The 23,019-nt window shown below is 41.0% G+C and overlaps 1 protein-coding gene and 1 pseudogene across 6 annotated transcripts; one reads left to right on the top strand and one right to left on the bottom strand.

Moving 5' to 3' along the window:
• Positions 1 to 110: 110 nt before the first annotated feature.
• On the bottom strand, positions 111 to 22,515 carry LOC114266885 (DNA ligase-like protein). 6 transcript variants are annotated; one of them, XM_028207827.2, is made up of 10 exons: positions 22,359 to 22,467; positions 20,322 to 20,443; positions 20,001 to 20,125; positions 19,839 to 19,927; positions 19,676 to 19,771; positions 19,488 to 19,582; positions 19,371 to 19,411; positions 2,295 to 2,378; positions 948 to 1,154; positions 111 to 421 (listed from the first exon to the last, which is right to left on the bottom strand). In XM_028207827.2, exons 3-9 carry the CDS (start codon positions 20,106 to 20,108, stop codon positions 993 to 995), a joined length of 675 nt encoding a protein of 224 aa, XP_028063628.2. In that variant the 5' UTR covers positions 20,109 to 20,125; positions 20,322 to 20,443; positions 22,359 to 22,467; the 3' UTR covers positions 111 to 421; positions 948 to 992. The 6 variants fall into 6 exon arrangements, 5 of the variants coding, with proteins under 5 accessions (XP_028063628.2, XP_082728759.1, XP_028063624.2 ...); XM_082872633.1 differs by lacking the exon at positions 20,322 to 20,443 and adding an exon at positions 21,203 to 21,260 and having other exon boundaries at positions 22,359 to 22,463; XR_014331279.1 differs by lacking the exon at positions 20,322 to 20,443 and having other exon boundaries at positions 2,295 to 2,404; positions 22,359 to 22,499.
• On the top strand, positions 4,643 to 5,699 carry LOC145792533 (chalcone--flavanone isomerase pseudogene; annotated as a pseudogene).
• Positions 22,516 to 23,019: the final 504 nt, after the last annotated feature.

Below are 23,019 nucleotides of genomic sequence, written 5' to 3'. Positions count from 1 at the left end.
TTAAATGCGAGGGGATGAGGTACTCCAAATCCAAATTAGAAATGGTAAAACCTATTTTGCCCTATTCTATTTTCTTTTCCCTTACAGAAGCTCATCGTAAAGACTTGGCAGGACAAAAAAAAATGTTTTATTTTTATGATAAACCAAATAAGGATCAAACTACAAATGTTTAAATTTGCAGTTTATCATCGTGTATTATATAACAAGAACCTCACAAAAAACAACAACTAAGGTGTGTTTTCCGATTTTTCTTGAAGCACCAAACATGATTTTTCATTCTCGGAATTCCTGTAGGATCAGAGCAGAGGTGCATATCCAAGTAGCTGATTTCTTGGTTTCCAAACAGACCTTCATTCATAACAGAGTTGAAATTCCTTTTCCTCAATAGTAGCAACATCATGTTCTGATAAAAATCCACCACCTGTCAGATTGAAATGTGCGGGAAAAAAAAAAAAAAAAAAAATCAAAATTTAGGAGATATAACTTGAATGTGAAAAGTAGAATGCAGATGGAACATAAGATAAGAATGAAAGAACACTGATTAAAATGAACGTTTAGCGTGTTTAACTCATAAAAAATTCAATCAGCAACTGATGAACTAAATATCTACAGATATTTACCCAAACTTCAAATGTCTGTTTGGTTCTCAGGAAAATCAAGAGAAACAAAAGAATTGCTGGAAAAAAAAGCTTCCTCAATCAAAGCTTATTTGAGTATTTTCTTTTCTCTCCTTTCATTCTTTCTGGTAGAAATGAGGATAGAATTGCAGTTAATAGAATCTGTGGCTTTTTAAAAAAATAATTTATTTTTTAGTCTCCTTATGTACTAGGATAAAATTAGTTGGTTGCTCAGATTTTACATTGCTATATTAGTGGTTCAAATGTAGTATAATTTTAAACCAGAGGAACATAGTTCTTGAAAAAAATATGAGAATTCGAATAGAACACCTTAAGGCTGGTGGAGTATTCACTCCAGCTGTGTCGAGTTTGAAACTATATCTTCTGCCAAACGATTTTGGCACTGAGGTAAAACTTTGGATCTCTGAAAAACCTCATTATCGTCTCGGCTTTGTCAGCCGAAAGGTCTGTATTTTCCAAGATAAATTCCTTGGATGCTTTAGCTATTGCTTCAATTGAACCAATGGCTTGATTAAGCTGAAAAAGGAAGAAGTCAAAGAAGTTATACATATAGTCAACTAACTTAAATGTTTCACAAAGCAGACTTAGAGTAAACACTCAATGAATCTAAAACTCGCAAATGTCAAACCAGAATAAATATGAAAAAAAGTGGACTCAGTTTTCTCGACATATACTCAAGTTTCCACTTGTGACAATTTAAAAGAGGATGAGGAAATTACTTAAATGTCAGGAATAAGCCAAACATATCATTAAAAGAATGCAGAGGTTATAACAAAATTCAGTAAAATTCTAAAATCTAAATGTGTACGCTTCTTCTCTTTGACGGGAGGAAGGACTTAACAATAAAAATTATGTACACGTTCGCTCTAACCTTTGTCTCTTTCTAGATCCTAGATTGAAATCGAATAGTTGAACATTCCAAACCCAAATAATGAGGATGTTTACCACATACGTGGATTCTCTAATGAATTCATGTATACGATGAAAATAAAATCAGTTTGCAAACTTTGGTGCAGAGGATTTAGTCCCGGCTGATATGCCAGAGCCTAAAGAGTTTTTGGGGATGAAGAAAGCCAAGAAAACTGAAGATTGTGAGTGGGGCTGGTCCCGGCTTATATGCCACAGCCTAAAGAGTTTTTGAGTATGAAGAAAGCCAAGAAAACTGAGGATTGTGAGTGGGGCTGCAGCCTGGAGGATTGCTGAACTGAGGCTATAACTCACTCATTTTAATTCTGATTAGGGGGAAATTTGTGGCCAAACTAAAGATATAGTTTCATTTAAAATTAGTTCACTCAAGAATTCCTACTACGTCAATGTTATGATATGTGGAAGGTCATGTATTCATGGGGTCAAATTTTGTTTACCAAAATGATTGACCAAAGTTTCTAAATTGATCGACCACGCTATAGGTACAACAAAACTCTTCTCGAAACTTTAGTTTGGTTGACCAACCTATGTGGTTTGGTCAGCCAAGAGACCTGACAGTCTTGGTCAACCGACCTCTAAATGTTGGCCGACCAAACTGGCCTACTGGGGTTGTTAAGACCATTGCATGACCAACCAAATTGGTAAGGACTAAAAAGATGGTATAGCATAAATCCTAAAAACTAAAAGTATAAACCAAAGCGGGTTGTTAACAGGATTGAAATTTATTACCGTATTTGCATCATGGTTGTTAATGCCAGGAATGGATGTGACCACTCTGAGAAAAACGTCCATCCTTTGCACTGATCTCTCCCTCTTTGCAAGAATAAAGGTTTTAGGTACTTTAGAAATAGAGATTGAAAACATACCACCATACCAGTAGATAAGCAGCAGTTAAAAATTAGAGGGGCAAAAATTGCGGGTTTGATCCTTGAAACAATTAAACTCTGAATTTTTAATTTCTTCAATCTAAACCTTAACTTTTAAATTGGGAGCAATTCCAACCATCCGTCCATCCCTGTTAAAACTTCTAACAAAAAAGGGACAATTTTGTCAATTCCTCTCTTCATTTTTATCAATTAAGAATATATACACATATACATGCAATATACAATATACATATACAAACTCCATAACCATCTCTGCCACCCTCACCACCACCACAACCTCCTACCACAGCCCATCCCTTCCCCAGCAACCACCATCTTGAAAAAGAATGTGTTCTAAACCCCAGCTTGTATTAAAAAGAAAGATTTCTTAGTTTAGGCCAAGTTTCGAATTACTGCAGAAATAAGTAATACAAACAAACCTTCTTCTCCATGAATCCTTCTGTAAAAAATAACTGATGTATTATTATTGATTGTTCTTTATTGATACATAAATGTTGTGTATATTACAAGGATTTATATAGGAGAGGATTTGGGAGTAGGTGAAGATGGTAGTGGAGGTGGTAGGTGGAGTGTAGTAGGTAAGGGTGAATTGGTGGTAGGTGTAGTAGGTGTGGTGAATTCTAACAGCCCCCCGCAAACTCAAGGAGGATAGAAACTAACCAACTTGAGTTTGAAGAGAGGAAGAAAACAAGAAAATACATAAAAATAAAAAAAAAAAGATAGGAGACACTGTATGGTGGTGTCAGACCGATGTAGAAGACAGTTTATGGGGTTATGTCGGACCGTTGTAGAAGACAGTTTATGGGGTCATGTCGGACCGTTGTAGAAGACAGTTTATGGGGTCATGTCGGACCGTTTGTAGAAACTAACCGGAATCTATGTCGGGACAGTTTACAGAGTCTTGTCGGACCCATAAAGGAGCTAACCGGAATCAATGTCGGGACAGTTTACAGAGTCTTGTCGGACCCATAAAGGAGCTAACCGGAATCAATGTCGGGACAGTTTACAGAGTCTTGTCGGACCCTTGTAGAAACTAACCGGAATCTATGTCGGGACAGTTTACAGAGTCTTGTCGGACCCTTAAAAAGTCGCACCCTCAAAAGGTGTGCCCAATTTTGTCAAAAGGCGTGCCATCAAAAGGCGTGCCCAATTCATCAAAAGGCGTGCCATCAAAAGGCGTGCCCACTTTATCAAAAGGCGTGCCATCAAAAGGCGTGCCCACTTTATCAAAAGGCGTGCCGGAGTCATCATGGCGAGGCACGTGAGTGCCTTGGTTGGCGTGCCCGTTTGTCGGCGTCAAAAAGCGCGCGATGCGCGTGGCTGCCTCGGCTATAAGACAGAGGCTGAGGCTGAGGCAGAGAAAAACGGCGAGAGATATTCTGAGAGAGGTTTCTGAGAGAGAATCTGTAACACTCTGTTTTCTGAGAGAGATTTCTGAGAGAGACACTGTGTAACACTCTGGTGCCGAGAAAATGGCTTCATCGTCTTCCCGCGGGCTGCTCACCCTCTTTCCTGACCTCAACGAGTCAACGAGAGAGAGAACTGGTGCGGTGGCACTGGAAACTCAACCAAGCGCCCCGGAGTTTACTCCGTTGAACTTTCCGATGCGGTCGGTGGAGCAAAAAATGGCGGTGCTGTCAGATGTGGAGGCCAATCAGTATACTCTGAAGGCATGTGTGGAAAGCATGACGGCGGTCACAAATTTGTCGAACCGGCTGCAGAGTAGGACAAATGAGGTGCAACATGTAAACTCCCAGCTGGCTCTGCTCCAACGCATGTATAAGGATGCGCGAGCAGAGATAAGCGTGCTAAGGGCAGAAAACAAAGAGCTGAAGCGGAAGGCCACCGTGATGTTCCGATTTGGAGGTCCTCCATATGCTGCAGTGGAGGAGTATGGGGGAGTGAACGTGCTTGGCGGCGTGGAAAACACGGAGACAGCACCGTCAAGGGCCGTCCAGGACGGAGGCAAGAAGAAAAGACCTGCGGCAGAGTAGAGAAGAAAAAATCCCGCCTGTGGATGTGGTTGTTTTTTTTTTTTTTTTTTTTTTTGGTGTAAAATGGTGATCGGGGTGAGCCCCGACATGAATAAAACGAGTTTGGTTTTTTTTTTTTTTTTTTTTTTTTTTTTTTTTGCAAAGAAATAATAATGAAAAAAAGGTTGCGTGGCCCACGATGTTGTGAAAACCTGCAATGGGTTGTTCGGCTTTGGTTTTTTTTTTTTTTTTTTTTTTTTTGTTTAATAATAATAATAATAGGAATAATATATATGATAGATAGAAAAGAGAAAAAAGAAAAGAAATTGAAGTCAAAATATAGATATGTATATGGTTACATATTAAAATATAGTAGGTGGAAAAACAAATGAAAACTTATTGTAAGAGATAGTGGGTGTGTGAATCTGTGAGTGGAGAGTATGGAGTATAATATATTATAATATATGATAATGGAGTGGGGTGAATGAGTGCCTATGTAGGCATGTGCGTGTCGGCCGGTTTGAAAAGAAGAGATATAAAAAAAATAATAATAATAAATAAATTAAAAAGAAAGAAACAAAGTAGTAAAGTGGAACTATGATGAGATATATTGGAGAAACGGAATCATGATGAGATGCTTGCTCAATCGAAAGCCATGAGGAGAGCAGCGGGAGTCGGTCCACAAGCAGCTCCCTCCCACTGTCAAACCTCCGGGCACGGTCAAGTCCTTCTTCCTCGGCGGCGCAGGAGAGAGGGGTTTGGAAATCCAAGGGAAGTTTATAAAGTTCACGGCCATCGGAGTGTACCTCGAAGATAGCGCCATTCCCTCGCTTGCCGTTAAATGGAAGGGCAAGAGTACAGAGGAGCTGACGGACTCCGTCGAGTTTTTCAGGGATATCGTTTCCGGTCCCTTTGAGAAGTTCACACAGGTGACTATGATCTTGCCATTAACAGGGCAACAATACTCAGAGAAGGTTACAGAAAATTGTGTTGCCTAGTGGAAAGCAGTTGGAACCTATACCGATGGTGGTTCTATTCTTTTTACCCAATCACCCCTTGGATCATTGACGATTGCTTTCTCGAAAGACAGCTCCTTACCTGAGACCGGGACTGCGGTGATAGAGAACAAACAATTATCAGAAGCAGCGTTGGAGGACGTGAACAAGTTGAAGATGAGTTTGATGAAGAGCTCTGATGAAACCAGAGAGAGAGAGAATTGTATGTGTGCTGTCTGTGGTTTGTGCACTCAGCAGGTGGAAGAAAGGAAATTTTAAGGTATGTGTAGAAAAATTTTAGCAGACTAGGTTGAGGTCCGGCGGGCAGCTAAGGTGAGGTTGCCGCCCGCCGGAGAAGCGAAAATATTAGATTCTAAACCTGCTCTGATACCATGTAAAACATAACTGATGTATTATTATTGATTGTTCTTTATTGATACATAAATGTTGTGTATATTACAAGGATTTATATAGGAGAGGATTTGGGAGTAGGTGAAGATGGTAGTGGAGGTGGTAGGTGGAGTGTAGTAGGTAAGGGTGAATTGGTGGTAGGTGTAGTAGGTGTGGTGAATTCTAACACCTTCTTCTCCACGCGGCCCTATCAAAGGTCATTTCATTAGTCAAATTAAGTAGATTCATATCTCTATTTAAAACGCTAGTCAACGTTAATCTAGGCCTACCCCGTCCCCTAACACTTCCATCTACCGTTACAGCATCGCATCTCTTCACTACTGCCTCTATTGGTCTTCGTTGAATATGACCAAACCATCTCAAACGATTATCTCTCAACTTATCTTCTATCGGTGCTACTCCTACCCATTCCCGAATACACTCATTCCTAATCCTATCTTGTCTAGTCTTACCACACATCCACCTTAGCATCCTCATCTCAGCCACACTCATCTTATCTACATGTTGTTTCTTGATTGCCCAACACTCCGTCCCATACAACATAGTTGGTCTAATAACCGTTCTATAAAACTTACCTTTTAGTCTAGTGGGTATTCGTTTATCGCACAATACCCCAGACGCACTTCTCCACTTACACCATCCCGCCTTAATCCTATGGGCCACATCTGCATCAATCTCTCCCGCTGTTGTGATAATCGACCCTAAATAACGAAAATGTTCACTCTTAGGCAATTCTTGATTCTCAATCTTCACTTCTCCTCTGCTTTTGTAAAAAATAAATTGATGTATATAGAAATAGAGAGAATGAATTATGTATTATTTATTGATGTATCTTGATATCTTATATTACAAATCAGAGTGGCTCATTATATAGGAGAGGGTTTGGGTAGTAGGTGAGGAGTAGGTGATGGTAAATTGGTGGTAGGTGTAGTAGGTGTGGTAGTAGGTGGTGGTAGGTGTAGGTAAATTCTAACAGCCCCCCGCAAACTCAAGGAGGATAGAAACTAACCAACTTGAGTTTGGAGAGAGTAACAAAACAAGAAAATACATAAAAATAAAAGAGGATAGGTGACACTGTATGGGGGTGTCATAACGGTGTAGAGGACACTGGATGGTGGTGTCATAACGTTGTAGAGGACACTGTATGGGGGTGTCAAACCGATGTAGAAGACAGTTTATGGGGTCATGTCGGACCGATGTAGTAGGACAGTTTACGGGGTCATGTCGGACCGTTGTAGCAGACAGTTTACGGGGTCATGTCGGACCGTTGTAGCAGACACTGTTGTGACAGGTGTTGTGACAGTTTACAAAGTCTTGTCGGACCCTTGTAGAAACTAACCGGAATCAATGTCGGGACAGTTTACAAAGTCTTGTCGGACCCATGAAGGAGCTAACCGGAATCAATGTCGGGACAGTTTACAGAGTCTTGTCGGACCCTTGTAGAAACTAACCGGAATCAATGTCGGGACAGTTTACAGAGTCTTGTCGGACCCTTAAAGGAACTAACCGAAATTAATGTCGGGACAGTTTACAGAGTCTTGTCGGACCCTTAAAAAATGCACCCTCAAAAGGTGTGCCCAATTTTATCAAAAAGCGTGCCATCAAAAGGCGTGCCCAATTCATCAAAAGGTGTGCCGGACATGATGGCGAGGCACGTGGGCGCCTTGGCTTGCGCGCCCGTTTGTCGTCTGTCGGCATGCGTCGCGCGATGCGCGTGTCTGCCTTGGCTATATAACCAAGACGAAGGCAGAGGCTGAGGCAGAGAAAAAAACTGAGAGAAACCTCTGAAAAATCCTTCGTGTTGCTGAGAAAGATAGTTCCGTTTGCTGAGAGAGAGTCTGTAATACTCTGTTGCCCAGAAAATAGTCTGTAACACTTTGTTGCCCAGAAAATGGCTTCATCGTCTTCCCGCGGGCTGCTCACCCTCTTTCCCGACCTCAACGAGTCAACCAGAGAGAGAACTGGTGCGGTGGCACTGGAAACTCAACCAAGCGCCCCGGAATTTGCTCCGTTGAACTTTCCGATGCAGTCGGTGGAGCAAAGAATGGCAGTGCAGTCAGATGTGGAGGCCAATCAGTATACTTTGAAGGCATGTGTGGAAAGCATGACGGCGGTCACAAACCTGTCGAACCGGCTGCAGAGTAGGACAAATGAGGTGCAGCATTTAAACTCCCAACTGGCTCTGCTCCAACGCATGTATAAGGATGCGCGAGCAGAGATAAGTGTGCTGAAGGCGGAAAATAAGGAGCTGAAGCGGAAGGCTACCGTGATGTTCCGATTTGGAGGTCCTCCATATGCTGCAGTGGAGGAGTTTGGGGGAGTGAACGTGCTCGGTGGACAAGGAAACACGGAGACCGGACTGGCACGGGACACCCAAGATAAAAGTAAGAAGAAGAGACCTGCAGTAGAATAGAGAAGGGAAAACAAAAATCCCACTGTGGGTGTGGTTGTTGTTTTTTTTTTTTTTTTTTTTTTTTTTTGTGTAAAATGGTGATCGGGGTGAGGCCCGATATGAATAAAATGAGTTTGCAGTTCGTCTTCTTCCTTCGTGTTTGTTTGTTTGTTTGTTTTTTTTTTTTTTTTTAATTGATAATAAAATAAATAAATAAATAAATAAAGAAAATAAATAAAGAAGATGAATGGTGCACATGGGGCTGTGAATGGGAAAGAAAAATAAAAAACAGAAGAAAGAAAGAATATTAAGATGCTAGTGCGTAGAGAGTGGTTTTTTTTTAAAAAAATGAGATGATGATGTTTGTTTTAAAAAAGAAGAGGAAAATAAAAAAGAAAAAAAAAAAAATCAATCACTGCTCAAAGTAGAAATAGGAGAGAGAGAATGAGTGGGGGGAGCCATGCCCATGTGGGGCAAGAGAAAGAGTGGGTTGAAATATTAAAAAAAGAGAGTGAGTTGTTGGTTATTATTATAACTGGAAGATTGGATCAAATTGCCAAGGGCACACACCCTTTTCCAGCAGTTCGCACGTGGATTCTGGGTGCACGAACCCATATACCTTTATTCTCACTTTGGGTTTATTATGAGCTTCGTTCTCACTAACTTCAAAACCCTGTGAAACTACTCGCACTGTCTGAGCAGAGAGAATAGAGCAATAATGGAGGCCAACGGAGGTGAGTCGGCTCGAGTTCTCCGCGAAATTGAGAATTTGAAGTCTGCGAAGAGTGAAATCGAGCGCCGAATATCAGATCTCGAAGCTCAATCTTCGTGATGTCGATGAAAAGGAGAGATTGAAGCCCCAAGAGGAGAAGACTGAGGAGGATCGATCTAAGGTCGACGATCTGCGAGGCTCGCCGATGAGCGTTGGCAATCTCGAGGAGCTGATCGATGAGAATCACGCCATCGTGTCGTCGTCGGTGGGGCCGGAGTACTATGTCGGGATTTTGTCGTTCGTTGACAAGGATCAGCTCGAGCCTGGTTGCGCGATTTTGATGCATAATAAGGTTCTTTCTGTTGTTGGGCTTCTTCAAGATGAAGTTGATTCCATGGTGTCTGTCATGAAGGTTGAAAAGGCTCCTTTGGAATCGTATGCTGATATAGGTGGGTTGGATGCTCAGATACAGGAAATCAAAGAAGCAGTTGAACTCCCTCTGACACACCCTGAACTATCTGAGAAAGTGAAGTTAGTATCGATGGGTTTGTCCGGCGGACGGCTAAGGTGAGGTTGCCGCCCGCCGGTGAAGCGAAAAAATATTAGGTTCTAAACCTGCTCTGATACCATGTAAAAAATAAATTGATGTATATAGAAATAGAGAGAATGAATTATGTATTATTTATTGATGTATCTTGATATCTTATATTACAAATCAGAGTGGCTCATTATATAGGAGAGGGTTTGGGTAGTAGGTGAGGAGTAGGTGATGGTAAATTGGTGGTAGGTGTAGTAGGTGTGGTAGTAGGTGGTGGTAGGTGTAGGTAAATTCTAACAGCTTTCATTGTTACTGTTACTAAATTTACACTCCATGTATTCTGTCTTAGTTCTGCTTATCCGGAATCCTTTAGATTCAAGAGCTTTTCTCCAAATCTCTAATTTTGTGTTAACTCCTTCTCTAGTCTCATCCACTAGCACAATATTGTCTGCAAAAAGCATGCACCATGGCACGTTATCCTGAATATTTATCGTCAACTCGTCTATAGCTAAAGCAAAAATATAAGGACTTAAGGTAGATCCTTGGTGTAATCCTACAGTGATAGGAAATTCATTTGTCTCTCCAGCTGGCGATCTAATAGTGGTCACCACCCCTTCATACATGTCCCTAATCACGTCAATGTAACCTTTTGTCACCCCTTTCTTCTCTAACACCCACCATATTATATCCCGGGGCACTCTGTCATATGCTTTCTCAAGGTCGATAAACACCATATGAATGTCTCTTTTCTTTTTTTTCTACTTTTCTATTACTCTCCTCAAAAGATAGATCGCTTCCATTGTTGACCTACCAGGCATAAACCCAAATTGATTCTCTGACACCTCTGTTATATCTCGCAATCGGCGTTCCATCACCCTCTCCCACACTTTCATTATATGACACATTAGCTTGATTCCTCTATAGTTGTTACAATTCTGGACATCACCTTTATTCTTATAGATTGGCACTAAAATACTCTTCCTCCACTCATCTGGCATGTTCCTAGTCAACAAAATTTTGCTAAACAACCTAGTCAACCAACCAACTCACTTTTTACCCAAACACTTCCAAACTTCAATAGGGATATCATCAGGTCCTAAAGCCTTATTTGATTTCATCTTCTTAAATGCAAATTCCACTTCAAAGTTCCTAATCCTGCGATAGAACCTATAGTCTTGGTTTATCGTATTACTGGCTATTTCTTCCCTTATTGTCGTACCTCCATGTTCCTTATTTAATAGTTTCTCAAAATAATTCTTCCATCTTTCCTTAATCTCATCATCCTTCATCAATACCTTAGAATCCTCACTCTTGATGCACTTTACTTGATTAAAATCTCTTGTTTTCCTCTCCCGTATCTTAGCAAGTTCGTATACCCTCTTCTCTCCCTCCTTACTATCTAGTCTATTGTATAGGTCATCATATGCTTTCAACTTGGTCTCTCTCACTACTTTCTTGACCTCCTTATTAGCCAATCTATAGCTCTTAAGGTTTTCCTCAGTTCTATCCTTCTGTCACTTTTTAAAGCACTCTTTTTTTGCCTTAACTACCGCTTGAACCTCTTCTCTCCACCACCAAGTTCCCCTAGAGCTGGGTCCCGTTCCTTTCGACTCTCCAAGCACTTCCCTTGAGATTCTCCTCATACAATTGGCCATCGAGTTCCACATAGTGTTAGCATCACCTTCTAAGTCCCAAATACCTTCCTTATCCATTCGATTCTTAAATATTTCTAGTTTATCCCCTTTTAGGTCCCATCATCTCGTCCTACGACGCCCACCATCCTTCTTAGCTTGGTATTGCCCTCTAAAATATAAATCTAGTACCAAAATTCTATGTTGAGAAACCAGACTCTCTCCAAGAATCACCTTACAATCATTGCATTTTAGGCGGTCCACTTTTCCCACTAAGAAGTAATCTATTTAACTCTTAACTAATCCACTCTTAAAGGTTATCAAATGCTCCTCCCTCTTCTTATACATAGTATTGACCACCACCAGGTCAGAAGCCAACGCAAAATCTAAGATGCTTTCTCCAGCCTCATTTTTGTCACCAAAATCGTATCCACCATGCACCCTTTCATAACCTAGTTTATCTATGCCCACATGGCCATTAAAATCTCCACCTATAACCAGGTTCTCTCCTACGGGTATCTCCTGTAAGATCTTATCCATTTGCTCCCAAAAATCCCTCTTAGTCTGGTCATCTAACCCTACTCGAGGGGCGTATGCGCTTGTTAGAATTTCCCATCTTTACCTTCACCTACTCCACTACACACTCCACTTCACCTACCTCCACTTCACCACACACTCCACTTCACCTAACCCACTATCACCTCCACTACACCTACTACCACATTTTCTTCTATATATAGATTGTATAGGAATTGTAATTAATCAATCTTGTATCAATATATTAATCAATAATACATCAATTTTTAACTTGGTATCAGAGCAAGGTTAAGAACTTAGTATTTTTTTTCGCTTCACCGGCGGGCGGCAACCTCGACTTAGCCGCCCGCCGGACCTCAATCATTGTCCAAATCTTCTCTCTCTCTCTGTAAGTAGTATCTCAGTGAATTTCACTACTCACTTTCGCGAATCGATCTTCTCTCTCTTCGCTGTTCAATCGTCTCCGAGGACTCTGCCTCGGAATCCCACGCTCAAGCCCTCTTGACCGAGGAGAAAGGTACTTGCAGTGAAAAACTACCAAGATGCAAGCACAATATGAGAAAGCTATGGAAGAGTTTAACAGGAAAAATGTGGACTGTTTAACTTCCGTACCATATTCAGGCCTCAACCTCGGCATTCACCACTGATCGATTACCAAACTTCTCTGGCAACTCTGAGATGGTGTACAACAGGTGCCTCATCTACTCATCTCCTACGTCGTTTCTACTCATCGAACTCAGCTCCGGAGCGTAAGGTAGCCGTCTTGAGAGCTGCCGGCAGCATCGGGCAGCCGCTTGCGCTGCTGATGAAGCTGAACCCACTCGTCTCCAAGCTCTCCCTCTATGATATCGCCGCAACCCCCGGCGTCGCCGCCGATATCAGCCACATCAACACCAGATCTGAGGTAAATGGGTTCAGCTACACTCTCAATGGCCTATGCTGGAGCTATTTTTTGCTGATGCTTGCTTGAAGGGTCTTAATGGGGTTCTAGATGTTGTAGAGTGTGCATTTGTGCAGTCATGCATCACTGACCTGCCTTTCTTTGCTTCTAAGGTGAGTGCCTGACATTTGATCAATTGGCCCTCAGAGCTCCACTTGGGCAGAACACGGTACTCCTTAGAGGCCCCAAGAAGACTGTGAACTTTCTTCTTACAGTGATGATGAGTCCACGGATAGCCCCACTCTAAATCACATTGCCCATATCAACAACCTGTTTGCCTTTTCTTTTGCTGGTGGGCCCTACCACTAGCAAAAGCCATTTATGACTTTTACCAACAGCTCACTCCTGTTCCCCACGATGCTCAACCTATACTTTTTTTTTTTTTTTTTTTATTACACTCCTGTTGCCCACTCCACTTTCTTTTCTTTATATTTATTTTACTCCATCTTTTAAAAAGACATCGAACCACCAACTGGTTTGCACACCCATCATCTTACTTTCCCTTTAGTGGTAGGACTCGACCAAACAAATTTAAATCTCACTTTTCTTTTTTTATTTTTTTTTTATTCCTTTCACATTCACACATTTCTCTTCAATTTTATTCACATACTTTTCTTCAAATTTATTTTCTTTTATTTTCAAACCAAAAAAAAAAAAGAAAAAAAAAAAAAAGAAAGAAAAGAAGAAGAAGCACTGCACACCAAACTCATTTTATTCATGTTGGGGATCAACCCCGATCACCATTTTACAAAAAAAAAAAAAAAAAAAAAAAAAAAACCACAAACAAAACCCAAACAACCACATCAACAGGCGGCATTTTTTCTTCTCTACTCTGCCGCCGGTCTCTTCTTCTTGCCTCCGTCCTGGGCGGCCCTTGACGGTGTTGCCTCCGTGTTTCCCACTCCATTGGGCACGATCACTACTCCCTGCTCCTCCACTACAGTATATGGTGGACCTCCAAATCGGAACATAACGGTGGCCTTCCGCTTCAACTCCTTATTTTCCGCCTTCAGCACACTTATCTCTGCTCGCGCATCCTTATACATGCGTTGGAGCAGAGCCAGTTGGGAGTTTAACTGCTGCACCTCATTTGTCCTACTCTGCAGCCGGTTCGACAGGTTTGTGACCGCCGTCATACTTTCCACACATACCTTCAAAGTATACTGATTGGCCTCCACATCCGACAGCACTGCCATTCTTTGCTCCACAGACCGCATCGGAAAGTTCAACGGAGTATACCCAGCGATGTTTGGTTGAGGTTCCAGTGCCACCGCACCAGTTCTCTCTCTCGTTGACTCGTTGAGGTCGGGAAAGAGGGTGAGCAGTCCACGGGAAGACGAGGACGAGGCCATTTTTCTGGGCAACAGGGTGTTACAGCCTCTCTCTCTCAGCACAACGAAGAGTTTTACAGAGGATTTCGCAGTTTTTTTGCTTCTGCCTCGGCCTCAGGCTCTGTCATGGTTAAATAGCCGAGGCAGCCACGCGCATCGCGCGCCTCTTGCCACCAGCCGACAAACGGGCACGAAAGCCAAGGCGCCCACGTGCCTCGCCATCATCATGTCCGGCACACCTTTTTATGGATTGGGCACGCCTTTTGATGGCACGCCTTTTGAAAACTTGGGCACACCTTTTGAGGGTGCATTTTTTAAGGGTCCGACAAGACTCTGTAAACTGTCCCGACATTGATTCCGGTTAGCTCCTTTATGGGTCCGACAAGACTCTGTAAACTGTCCCGACATAGATTCCGGTTAGTTTCTACAAGGGTCCGACAAGACTCCATAAACTGTCTTCTACAACGGTCCGACATGACCCCATAAACTGTCTTCTACAACGGTCCGACATGACCCCATAAACTGTCTTCTCCAACGGTCCGACATGACCCCATAAACTGTCTTCTACAACGGTCCGACATGACCCCATAAACTGTCTTCTACATCGGTCTGACACCACCATACAGTGTCCTCTACAACGTTATGACACCCCATACAGTGTCTTCACCAACGGTCTGACACGACCATACAGTGTCTCCTATCCTTTTTTATTTTTATGTATTTTCTTGTTTTGTTACTCTCTCCAAACTCAAGTTGGTTAGTTTCTCTCCTCCTTGAGTTTGCGGGGGGCTGTTAGAATTTCCCATCTTTACCTTCACCTACTCCACTACACACTCCACTTCACCTACCTCCACTTCACCACACACTCCACTTCACCTAACCCACTATCACCTCCACTACACCTACTACCACATTTTCTTCTATATATAGATTGTATAGGAATTGTAATTAATCAATCTTGTATCAATATATTAATCAATAATACATCAATTTTTAACTGCGCTAATAATGTTCACTATATTCCCTCCAATGACTAGTTTAACTAGTATAACCTGTTAAAACCTATCACCTACTTCACCCACTTAAACCTACTCCACTAAACCTAACCCACTACACCACTACCATCTCACCTACTCCACTAAACCTAACCCACTACACCACTACCACCTCCACTTCACCTACTCCTTACCTACTACACACTCATCCTCTTCTATATATAGGAATCATGAATCATTGTAATATATATCAATCAATATCAATCAATAATACATCAATCTTTACATGGTATCAGAGCAAGGTTAAAAAACTTAGTATTTGTCGCTTCACCGGCGGGCGGCAACCTCGCCTTGGCCGCCCGCCGGACCTCAACCCATTCCGCTGATAAAATCAACAAAGATTTGTGCAACTAGTCATGTGTGAGGCAATGCTCCCAATCTCAATCAATCCACTGATTTCACCGACGACCTCTCCGTCCCCAGTGATGTTGTAGCTGAGCTCGAATGGCTCTCGGACTTCGTCGACGACTCGTTGTAGTTCTCGAACCACTTCGTCGACGAATCGTTCGCCGGAACTGTAAATCTGAGCCCCTCAACCACAAAACACATCAAGGTTTTCTTGCCACAGGCTTCTGTTACACCTTTCAAAATTGTCAGACCCAAGCTCCTAATGGCTTCTGCTATTTCAAGAAAATGGGTGCAGTCTTCACACAACATCTCAATCAGCATTTGCCCATTCATGTTGATATTCTCTATCATTATTGGACAAACTTTCATGTGACTGCCCACTTCCACTGCCCAGTTTCTCAGCATGCTTAGTGATGCTTTGCATAAAGAGCATGTGCTTGATTGTGCGCTCCAGCAGTGAATCAATACTGCACTTTGATCCATTGGGTACAAGGTCTCTTAGCTCCTTGATGCGATCTTGGATCAATTGTCTGTCCCTTGGCCTAGGCCTGCAATTTTCTCCAGAGCTCACACCACATGCTTCAGAGCTCAAGCAGTGCATTGCCTCCTTTTCCACGAAAGACTGATCAAATGAAACCAACCGCCGAACCAACAGTAAGCTTATCACAGGTTGGCTGTGGCATATTTTTCAGTAGTCAACAGGGACTTCACTGATTCACAGAATGATTTCTCACTTTTGACATCAGTTCCACCACGGCAAACATTAGCTACCACTGCTTCCAGAAGATGCTCCGAGCCAGAGTCTGCCGTCAACAGGCTACTACTGTCCATTACCTCAGGCATCTCAATAGCTATTTCAGTTTCAGTCTGAGTCTTTTCTGCTTCCCAATCACAGTAACTATTCTGTTTTTGAAAAGCTGGTCCAAGTACTTCATACAGCTCACAGTCAGCAGTAACTATTCTCTCTCAAACAAATTCACTTTCTCTCTCTCTCTCATCTTTCCACTTCCAAACCACTTTCCTTATTTCCCCATCTTTCATTTTGATTTCAAATATATTTTTATTATTTCTTTCTTTAGTTTTCTTTCACATTATTTTTAATCTTTTTCAAATTCCATTCATACCATATAGCTTTGCACACCAAACCATAATTTATTCATGTCGGGGCTCACCCCGATCACCATGTTTCCACATACAAAAAATAAAAATAAAAATAAAAATAAAAACAAATACAAACAAACAACCACATTCACAGGTGGGATTTTTCTTCTCTACTCTGCCGCCGGTCTTTTCTTCTTGCCTCCGTCCTGGGCGGTCCTTGCCGGTGTTGCCTCCGTGTTTCCCACTCCACTGGGCATGATCACTCCCCCATACTCCTCCACTGCAGCATATGGCGGACCTCCAAATCGGAACATTACGGTGGCCTTCCGCTTCAGCTCCTTATTTTCTGCTTTCAGCACACTTATCTCTGCTCGCGCATCCTTATACATGCGTTGGAGCAGAGCCAGTTGGGCGTTTAAATGCTGCACCTCATTTGTCCTACTCTGCAGCCGGTTTGACAAGTTTGTGACCGCCGTCATGCTTTCCACACATGCCTTCAAGGTATACTGATTGGCCTCCACATCTGACTGCACTGCCATTTTTTGCTCCACCGACCGCATCGGAAAGTTCAACGGAGCAAAACCAGAGGTGTTTGGTTGAGGTTCACTGGCCACCGCACCAGTTATTTCTCTTGTGGGCTCGTTCAGTTCTGGAAAGAGCGTGAGCAGACCACGGGAAGAGGAGGCCATGTTTTGGGTAGCTGGACGGGAAGAAGAGGCCATGTTGCTGAGTGTTTCAGAGACGGGTTGGTTACAGAGTATTACAGAGTTTCTCTCTCAGGCAAGGAAGAGTTTTTTCAGAAGATTTTAGCAGGTTTTCTGCCTCAGCCTCCGCATTGATTTATATAGAACATGACGAAGAGGCCGACACGCGCACTGTCGATCACGTGCATCACCGCGTGTCTGGCGCGCCTTTTGATGGCTCGTCTTTTGATGAATTGGGCACGCTTTTTGATGGCACGCCTTTTTATGTATTTGGCACGCCTTTTGATGGCACGCCTTTTGACAGATTGGGCACACCTTTTGAGGGTGCGACTTTTTAAGGGTCCGACAAGACTCTGTAAACTGTCCCGACATAGATTCCGGTTAGTTTCTACAAGGGTCCGACAAGACTCTGTAAACTGTCCCGACATAGATTCCGGTTAGTTTCTACAAGGGTCCGACAAGACTCTGTAAACTGTCCCGACATTGATTCCGGTTAGCTCCTTCATGGGTCCGACAAGACTCTGTAAACTGTCCCGACATTGATTCCGGTTAGCTCCTTTATGGGTCCGACAAGACTCTGTAAACTGTCCCGACATTGATTCCGGTTAGTTTCTAACAAGGGTCCAGCAAGACTCCGTAAACTGTCACCACAACTGTCACAACAGTGTCTGCTACAACGGTCCGACATGACCCCATAAACTGTCTTCTACAACGGTCCGACATGACCCCATAAACTGTCTTCTACATCGGTCTGACACCGCCATCCAGTGTCCTCTACACCGTTATGACACCACCATACAGTGTCCTCTACAACGTTATGACACCACCATACAGTGTCTTCACCAACGGTCTGACACGACCATACAGTGTCTCCTATCCTTTTTTATTTTTATGTATTTTCTTGTTTTGTAACTCTCTCCAAACTCAAGTTGGTTAGTTCCTATCCCCCTTGAGTTTGCGGGGGGCTGTTAAAACCTATCACCTACTTCACCCACTTAAACCTACTCCACTAAACCTAACCCACTACACCACTACCATCTCACCTACTCCACTAAACCTAACCCACTATACCACTACCACCTCCACTTCACCTACTCCTTACCTACTACACACTCACCCTCTTCTATATATAGGAATCATGAATCATTGTAATATATATCAATCAATATCAATCAATAATACATCAATTTTTACATAACCTATCTCCTTTCCTAGTGACCGCCACTACACTTTCCACAAGACCCTTGGCAATTATGATTCCTACACCATTCCTGCGTCTATCCTTACCACTATAATATAGTTTAAAACCGGTATCCTCAATTTCCCTAACTTTCCTTCCCGTCCACTTAGTTTCTTGTATGCAAGCTATACTAACTCTCCTCCTAATCATAACATCTACCAATTCCATCGTCTTACCAGTTAAGGTTCCTATGTTCCAAGTGGCTACCCTAAACCTATAGTCTTGGACTAGCTTCTTTACCCGCGCTCGTCCAGAAAAGCGCAGAAACCTTTGCCCATTTTTCACCGCACCCAGGCGTCGACGCGGCGCCCCTTGCTCAGTTTTCGAAACACCTGGAGGCAGGCGCAACGGGTCACTTGAGGGGAACGACCTAGCATTTAAACGATTCAAAGTAGGATTCATTTTCATAAGGGATCCGAGCGGCTTTTTTACGTGTTGGCTGTCGGCTACCTAACACACAACCCTCCTCCTTAACCCGGGCTTGGGACCGGCGGAGTTGTTAACAACCCCGGCGGAGTTGCTTCAAACACAACGAGCCACATGCAGAGAACAAACCAAAAACCAAATCAAGGTTTTGGTCTTTTCCAAGTAGCGGGGGAAGGGGGAAAGGGAGGGGGCAGTGGCAGTGTAAATGGGAAGGAGAGGAGGCAATGGCTGGGGGAATGGAAGGGGCATGATCCTATATAGTCATGTTGATGATGGGTGGTTATGATCTAATGAATGGTTGATAAATGATGGTTAAGATATGGTGTGTTCAAGTTTAAAGTTGGTACTCATATCAATGGAAAAGAGTGAAAGACAAAATGCCATGTGTATTGCAATCCTCTGTTAGACAACTTAACGGGGATTACAAATGATTGGAATTGTGCTCAATTTAAAAGTTTAGGGTTTCAATTAAAGAAATTAAAAATTCAAGGTTTAATTTGTTACAAAGGTCAAACTCTCTCTTTTTTTTTTCTTCTTTTTGTGTGTATGTAATTTCTCCAAAAAATTAAGTCCAACCGACTTACCTCATCCTTCAATTTAGATACAGCATCCTGCCTCTTACATACTGCAATATAGGCTGTCATGTTAAAGAATCACCTTAAAGGATTTGTCATAGTGAGCTTTGGAGAATAGGGTATTACCCCCACGAGCATGTGCAATCTTCAAAATTTTCTCAAAACCCATCTCTAAGTCTTGAACTGGCACAAATATTGGCCCACCAAGCTCCATTCCATATCTTTGCCAAGGTAAAACAGAATTGAAGTTCTTCAAAATCAGATAGAACCTTGCTAACAATAAATCAATTTGAGCAGTTGCACAGAAAACTCACTTGAAATAAGAGCAAACAAAGGAATCATTTTGCTCCTTTGTTGGGAGAGTAACAACCACATAGAGGTTTGCAAACTGCCCCTTCAGTTTCTGAACTCTGTACCAAACAGACCACAATAAGTAGAGCACAAAACAAGAGGAACAAATCAGAAACAACAGGTCACCTGCAAAAGATAGGCGACGAGTCGTTGCAATCCCAGTTTGTTACAAACATGAAAGCCACCGACAAACCCCCACAGTTGAAAATAAAATCCTACAAATAACAAACTTTACAGTCAATTGATCAGCCATTCTATTGCTAAAAATGAGCATAGGAAGGCAATTACAGGGGCAATTGGGACAAAGTTAAGCCGGAAAGAATTTGCACTAAGGAAAGAGGAGATGAAGTTGATGAAGGGTGGGTGCTGCTCATCTTTCCATGTGTTACTCATCATACAAACCCCTGCAACACCTGCATTAAATGAAACAAGATAAATCTCATGCAGATAATTTGGTGAAGTTACAAACAAAAAATGCTTGTTTATGGCCAATTTTTTTGCAGCTTAGAGTTTTCAACTCCCAATTTAAATACAAAAATAAATAAACAAATAAAAACAACAAAAAAAAGTAGCAGTTCACATGTTATTGGAAAAGTTTCTAGACCATACAGATGATGTTGGTATCAATGTTCTGAATACAAGATCTACAACAAAGTATCTACAAAATTTACTCCAAAGGATGCCAAGCCTATGTATCAGAGACATGAAATGACCTCCTCTTCAGAGGAAATCTGCCAACAAGAAGGTAGCAGTATAATGAAATCAACAGCACATTGTCTCCTCTACATAGGACTTAAGAAAGAGGAAATATGGTATATTATATTAATATCAACAAGGAATAATTCAGTTTCCCGTGATCAAGCAGCATGACAATCAGCAATCTATGACTTTTGAACCCTTGAAAGCCTGATATCCATGAGCAAATGAGGAATTGAGGACCAAGCAGAATATTTACTACAAATAATCACCATTATATATATTAAAGTAAGCAATTATGGTGAATATCTTATTGAATTAGTTAAAACTCTTAGTTGTAAGTTTCGAAATTTCAAGCTGACTGGGGAATTACAGGCAAGGTACTCATAGTTCATTACAATATATCCTACCAGTTTGAAATGATTCACTCTTTCCAATATCAAATGAGAAGATAGTGGAGCATAGAAACAAAATCTACGACCAGATTTTGTAGGCACATGATACAGATAAGAAATCATAAAATGAAGAGAAATGCAAGCTTTATCAACTAATTATTACAGGTTTGCAAAGTCTAAATGATTGCTAACCAGGAAGGACACAACATGGCTGAGGATCCAAACTTAGTAAAAAATAATACATCAGCCAATAACTAACCTTGCTCGCATTTTGTACTCACTTGTTTACACTAGTGTTTGTGTTTTCCTACTTGTGACAAAAAGAATTCAAATTATAGGCTCGGGGCATTAAAGCATTGCATGTCCCTTGACAAACATCAAGACCAATGTAATACCTACCTAATATTGTGGTTTAGCCTCCTGGTCAACTAGTCAGCTTCCAAGGATCCCAACTTAACTGCAGGACTAGTCAATAAGAGAATGTTTGTAGAATGATACCCTAAACCCATATCTCAATAATCCAACAAGAACAAAGTCATCAAAACAAGACTCAAAAGGTGAAAAAGAAAAAAAGAAGAAGAAAATAAAAAAAGTGACAAAAAATAAAGTGAAATTCCAAATGAAAATGCATATTACAAAACAAAAAAACCAAAAAAAAAAAGAAAGGAAAATCAACCAACCATTTTCAAAAGCAACTTCAAGCACAACTTAACCAAATCTGACAAGTTTTTTCTCAAAATTACAAAAAACTAATATATTTTTGTCATCCATAAGCAATAATCTTACAAGGATTAAGTTCATTTGAAGCCTAAATTTCAGAACTGTGTCAATATTCAACAACTATTTAGTCACATTATGCGTTAAAAGTTCAACATCTATACTTAAAAGCTCAAGTACTCAGAAAACTCATAATTTACATCTCAAAGAGGCAAGAAAAAGCTAAGAAACTGACAAAAGCTTGTCCCTAATAATTAACCAATCAAAATCAAACTACAGAACTTCTATTATGAATTTTGAAAAGTTTCAGAATCTGGAATGTGAAAATCTCGAATAATGTGACAAATCACATACCATACACTGATTCATATATTATTTAAAAACTTTAGTGTATTGAATTTATTCATCCAAAGAGTGCAAATATGTACAACTTCCATTATCTCAAACTTCATACCCCATAATCAACTAAATTTAAGTTTATTGCAACATCTAAGCAACAAATGTTCCACAAATCGCTCATATAATAAAACAATTCAGTTCAACCTTTTGGCTATTGAATCAAAATTTAGATAAATGCGTTTATTAAGAGTTCTCTTAGTTTCAGATTAAAACTTCTGAAATTTGAATATCTTCAAAAAATCAGGATGTGACTTACATCGAATAAATTCAAAATCAAACTAAGAAATTGAAATAATTCACTTGAAAAATAAAAATAATAATAATAATATAACATTGGTAAAAGTTCATGGATTTGAAACTTTTGAATTGAGCTGTTTTTGGAGTTTCAGGTTACGAAGAAAGTTCATATAAGAGGAGAGTATAAGAAGAGAGACAGTACCTGAATTCGAAGCATTTGAATGATTTGACAGTGTTGATTCTCTGTAATTATTATTTCTCAGGTTCGCCATTTCCGCTTCTCAGAGCTTAGATAGAGAGAGAGAGAGAGAGAGAGAGAGAGAGGAGTGATTTGGCAAAAAAACGGAAAACGTGATTTTAATAAAGTTAAATTACACTTTCACCCATAAAATACGGGTTTCTTCTCACTTTGGTCCTAAGGGATGGGTATTTGCTACTCACTTTTGTATTTCATACTTTTTTTTTTATAAATATTTTAATTATTTTGTTTTGTTTTTAAATTCACTTAATCCAGTTATATTTAAAAAATGGAAAATATTTGAGATACATAATTGTATGCAATGATGTGGTATTAGTATATGTGTTAACTCTTAATTTGTTATACATTAAGGTGTGTTTGATTGAGGAATTACTTACTGTTTGGATTGTAATCCATTATAACCAAATAGTTCAGCGTTTGTTTTTTTTAGTCCACCAGACATGGAGTCCGGTCAGACTCTTTATCCCACATGTGTGGGATTACACTGTCTGAGGGGGCGTAGGACAATTTTCATAGGATTATTTACTGTTGAGCTTAAGTAGTAAAATGACCATTTTGATTATCTACTATTTAATTATGTATTATATTTAGTAAAATTTAATAA

This window comes from Camellia sinensis, chromosome 6 (assembly GCF_055761805.1).
Source record: "Camellia sinensis isolate YWXY chromosome 6, ASM5576180v1, whole genome shotgun sequence".
Taxonomy (NCBI): Eukaryota; Viridiplantae; Streptophyta; class Magnoliopsida; order Ericales; family Theaceae; genus Camellia; species Camellia sinensis.
Note: the sequence above shows the minus strand (reverse complement) of the source record. Positions and strands in the feature narration are given on the sequence as shown.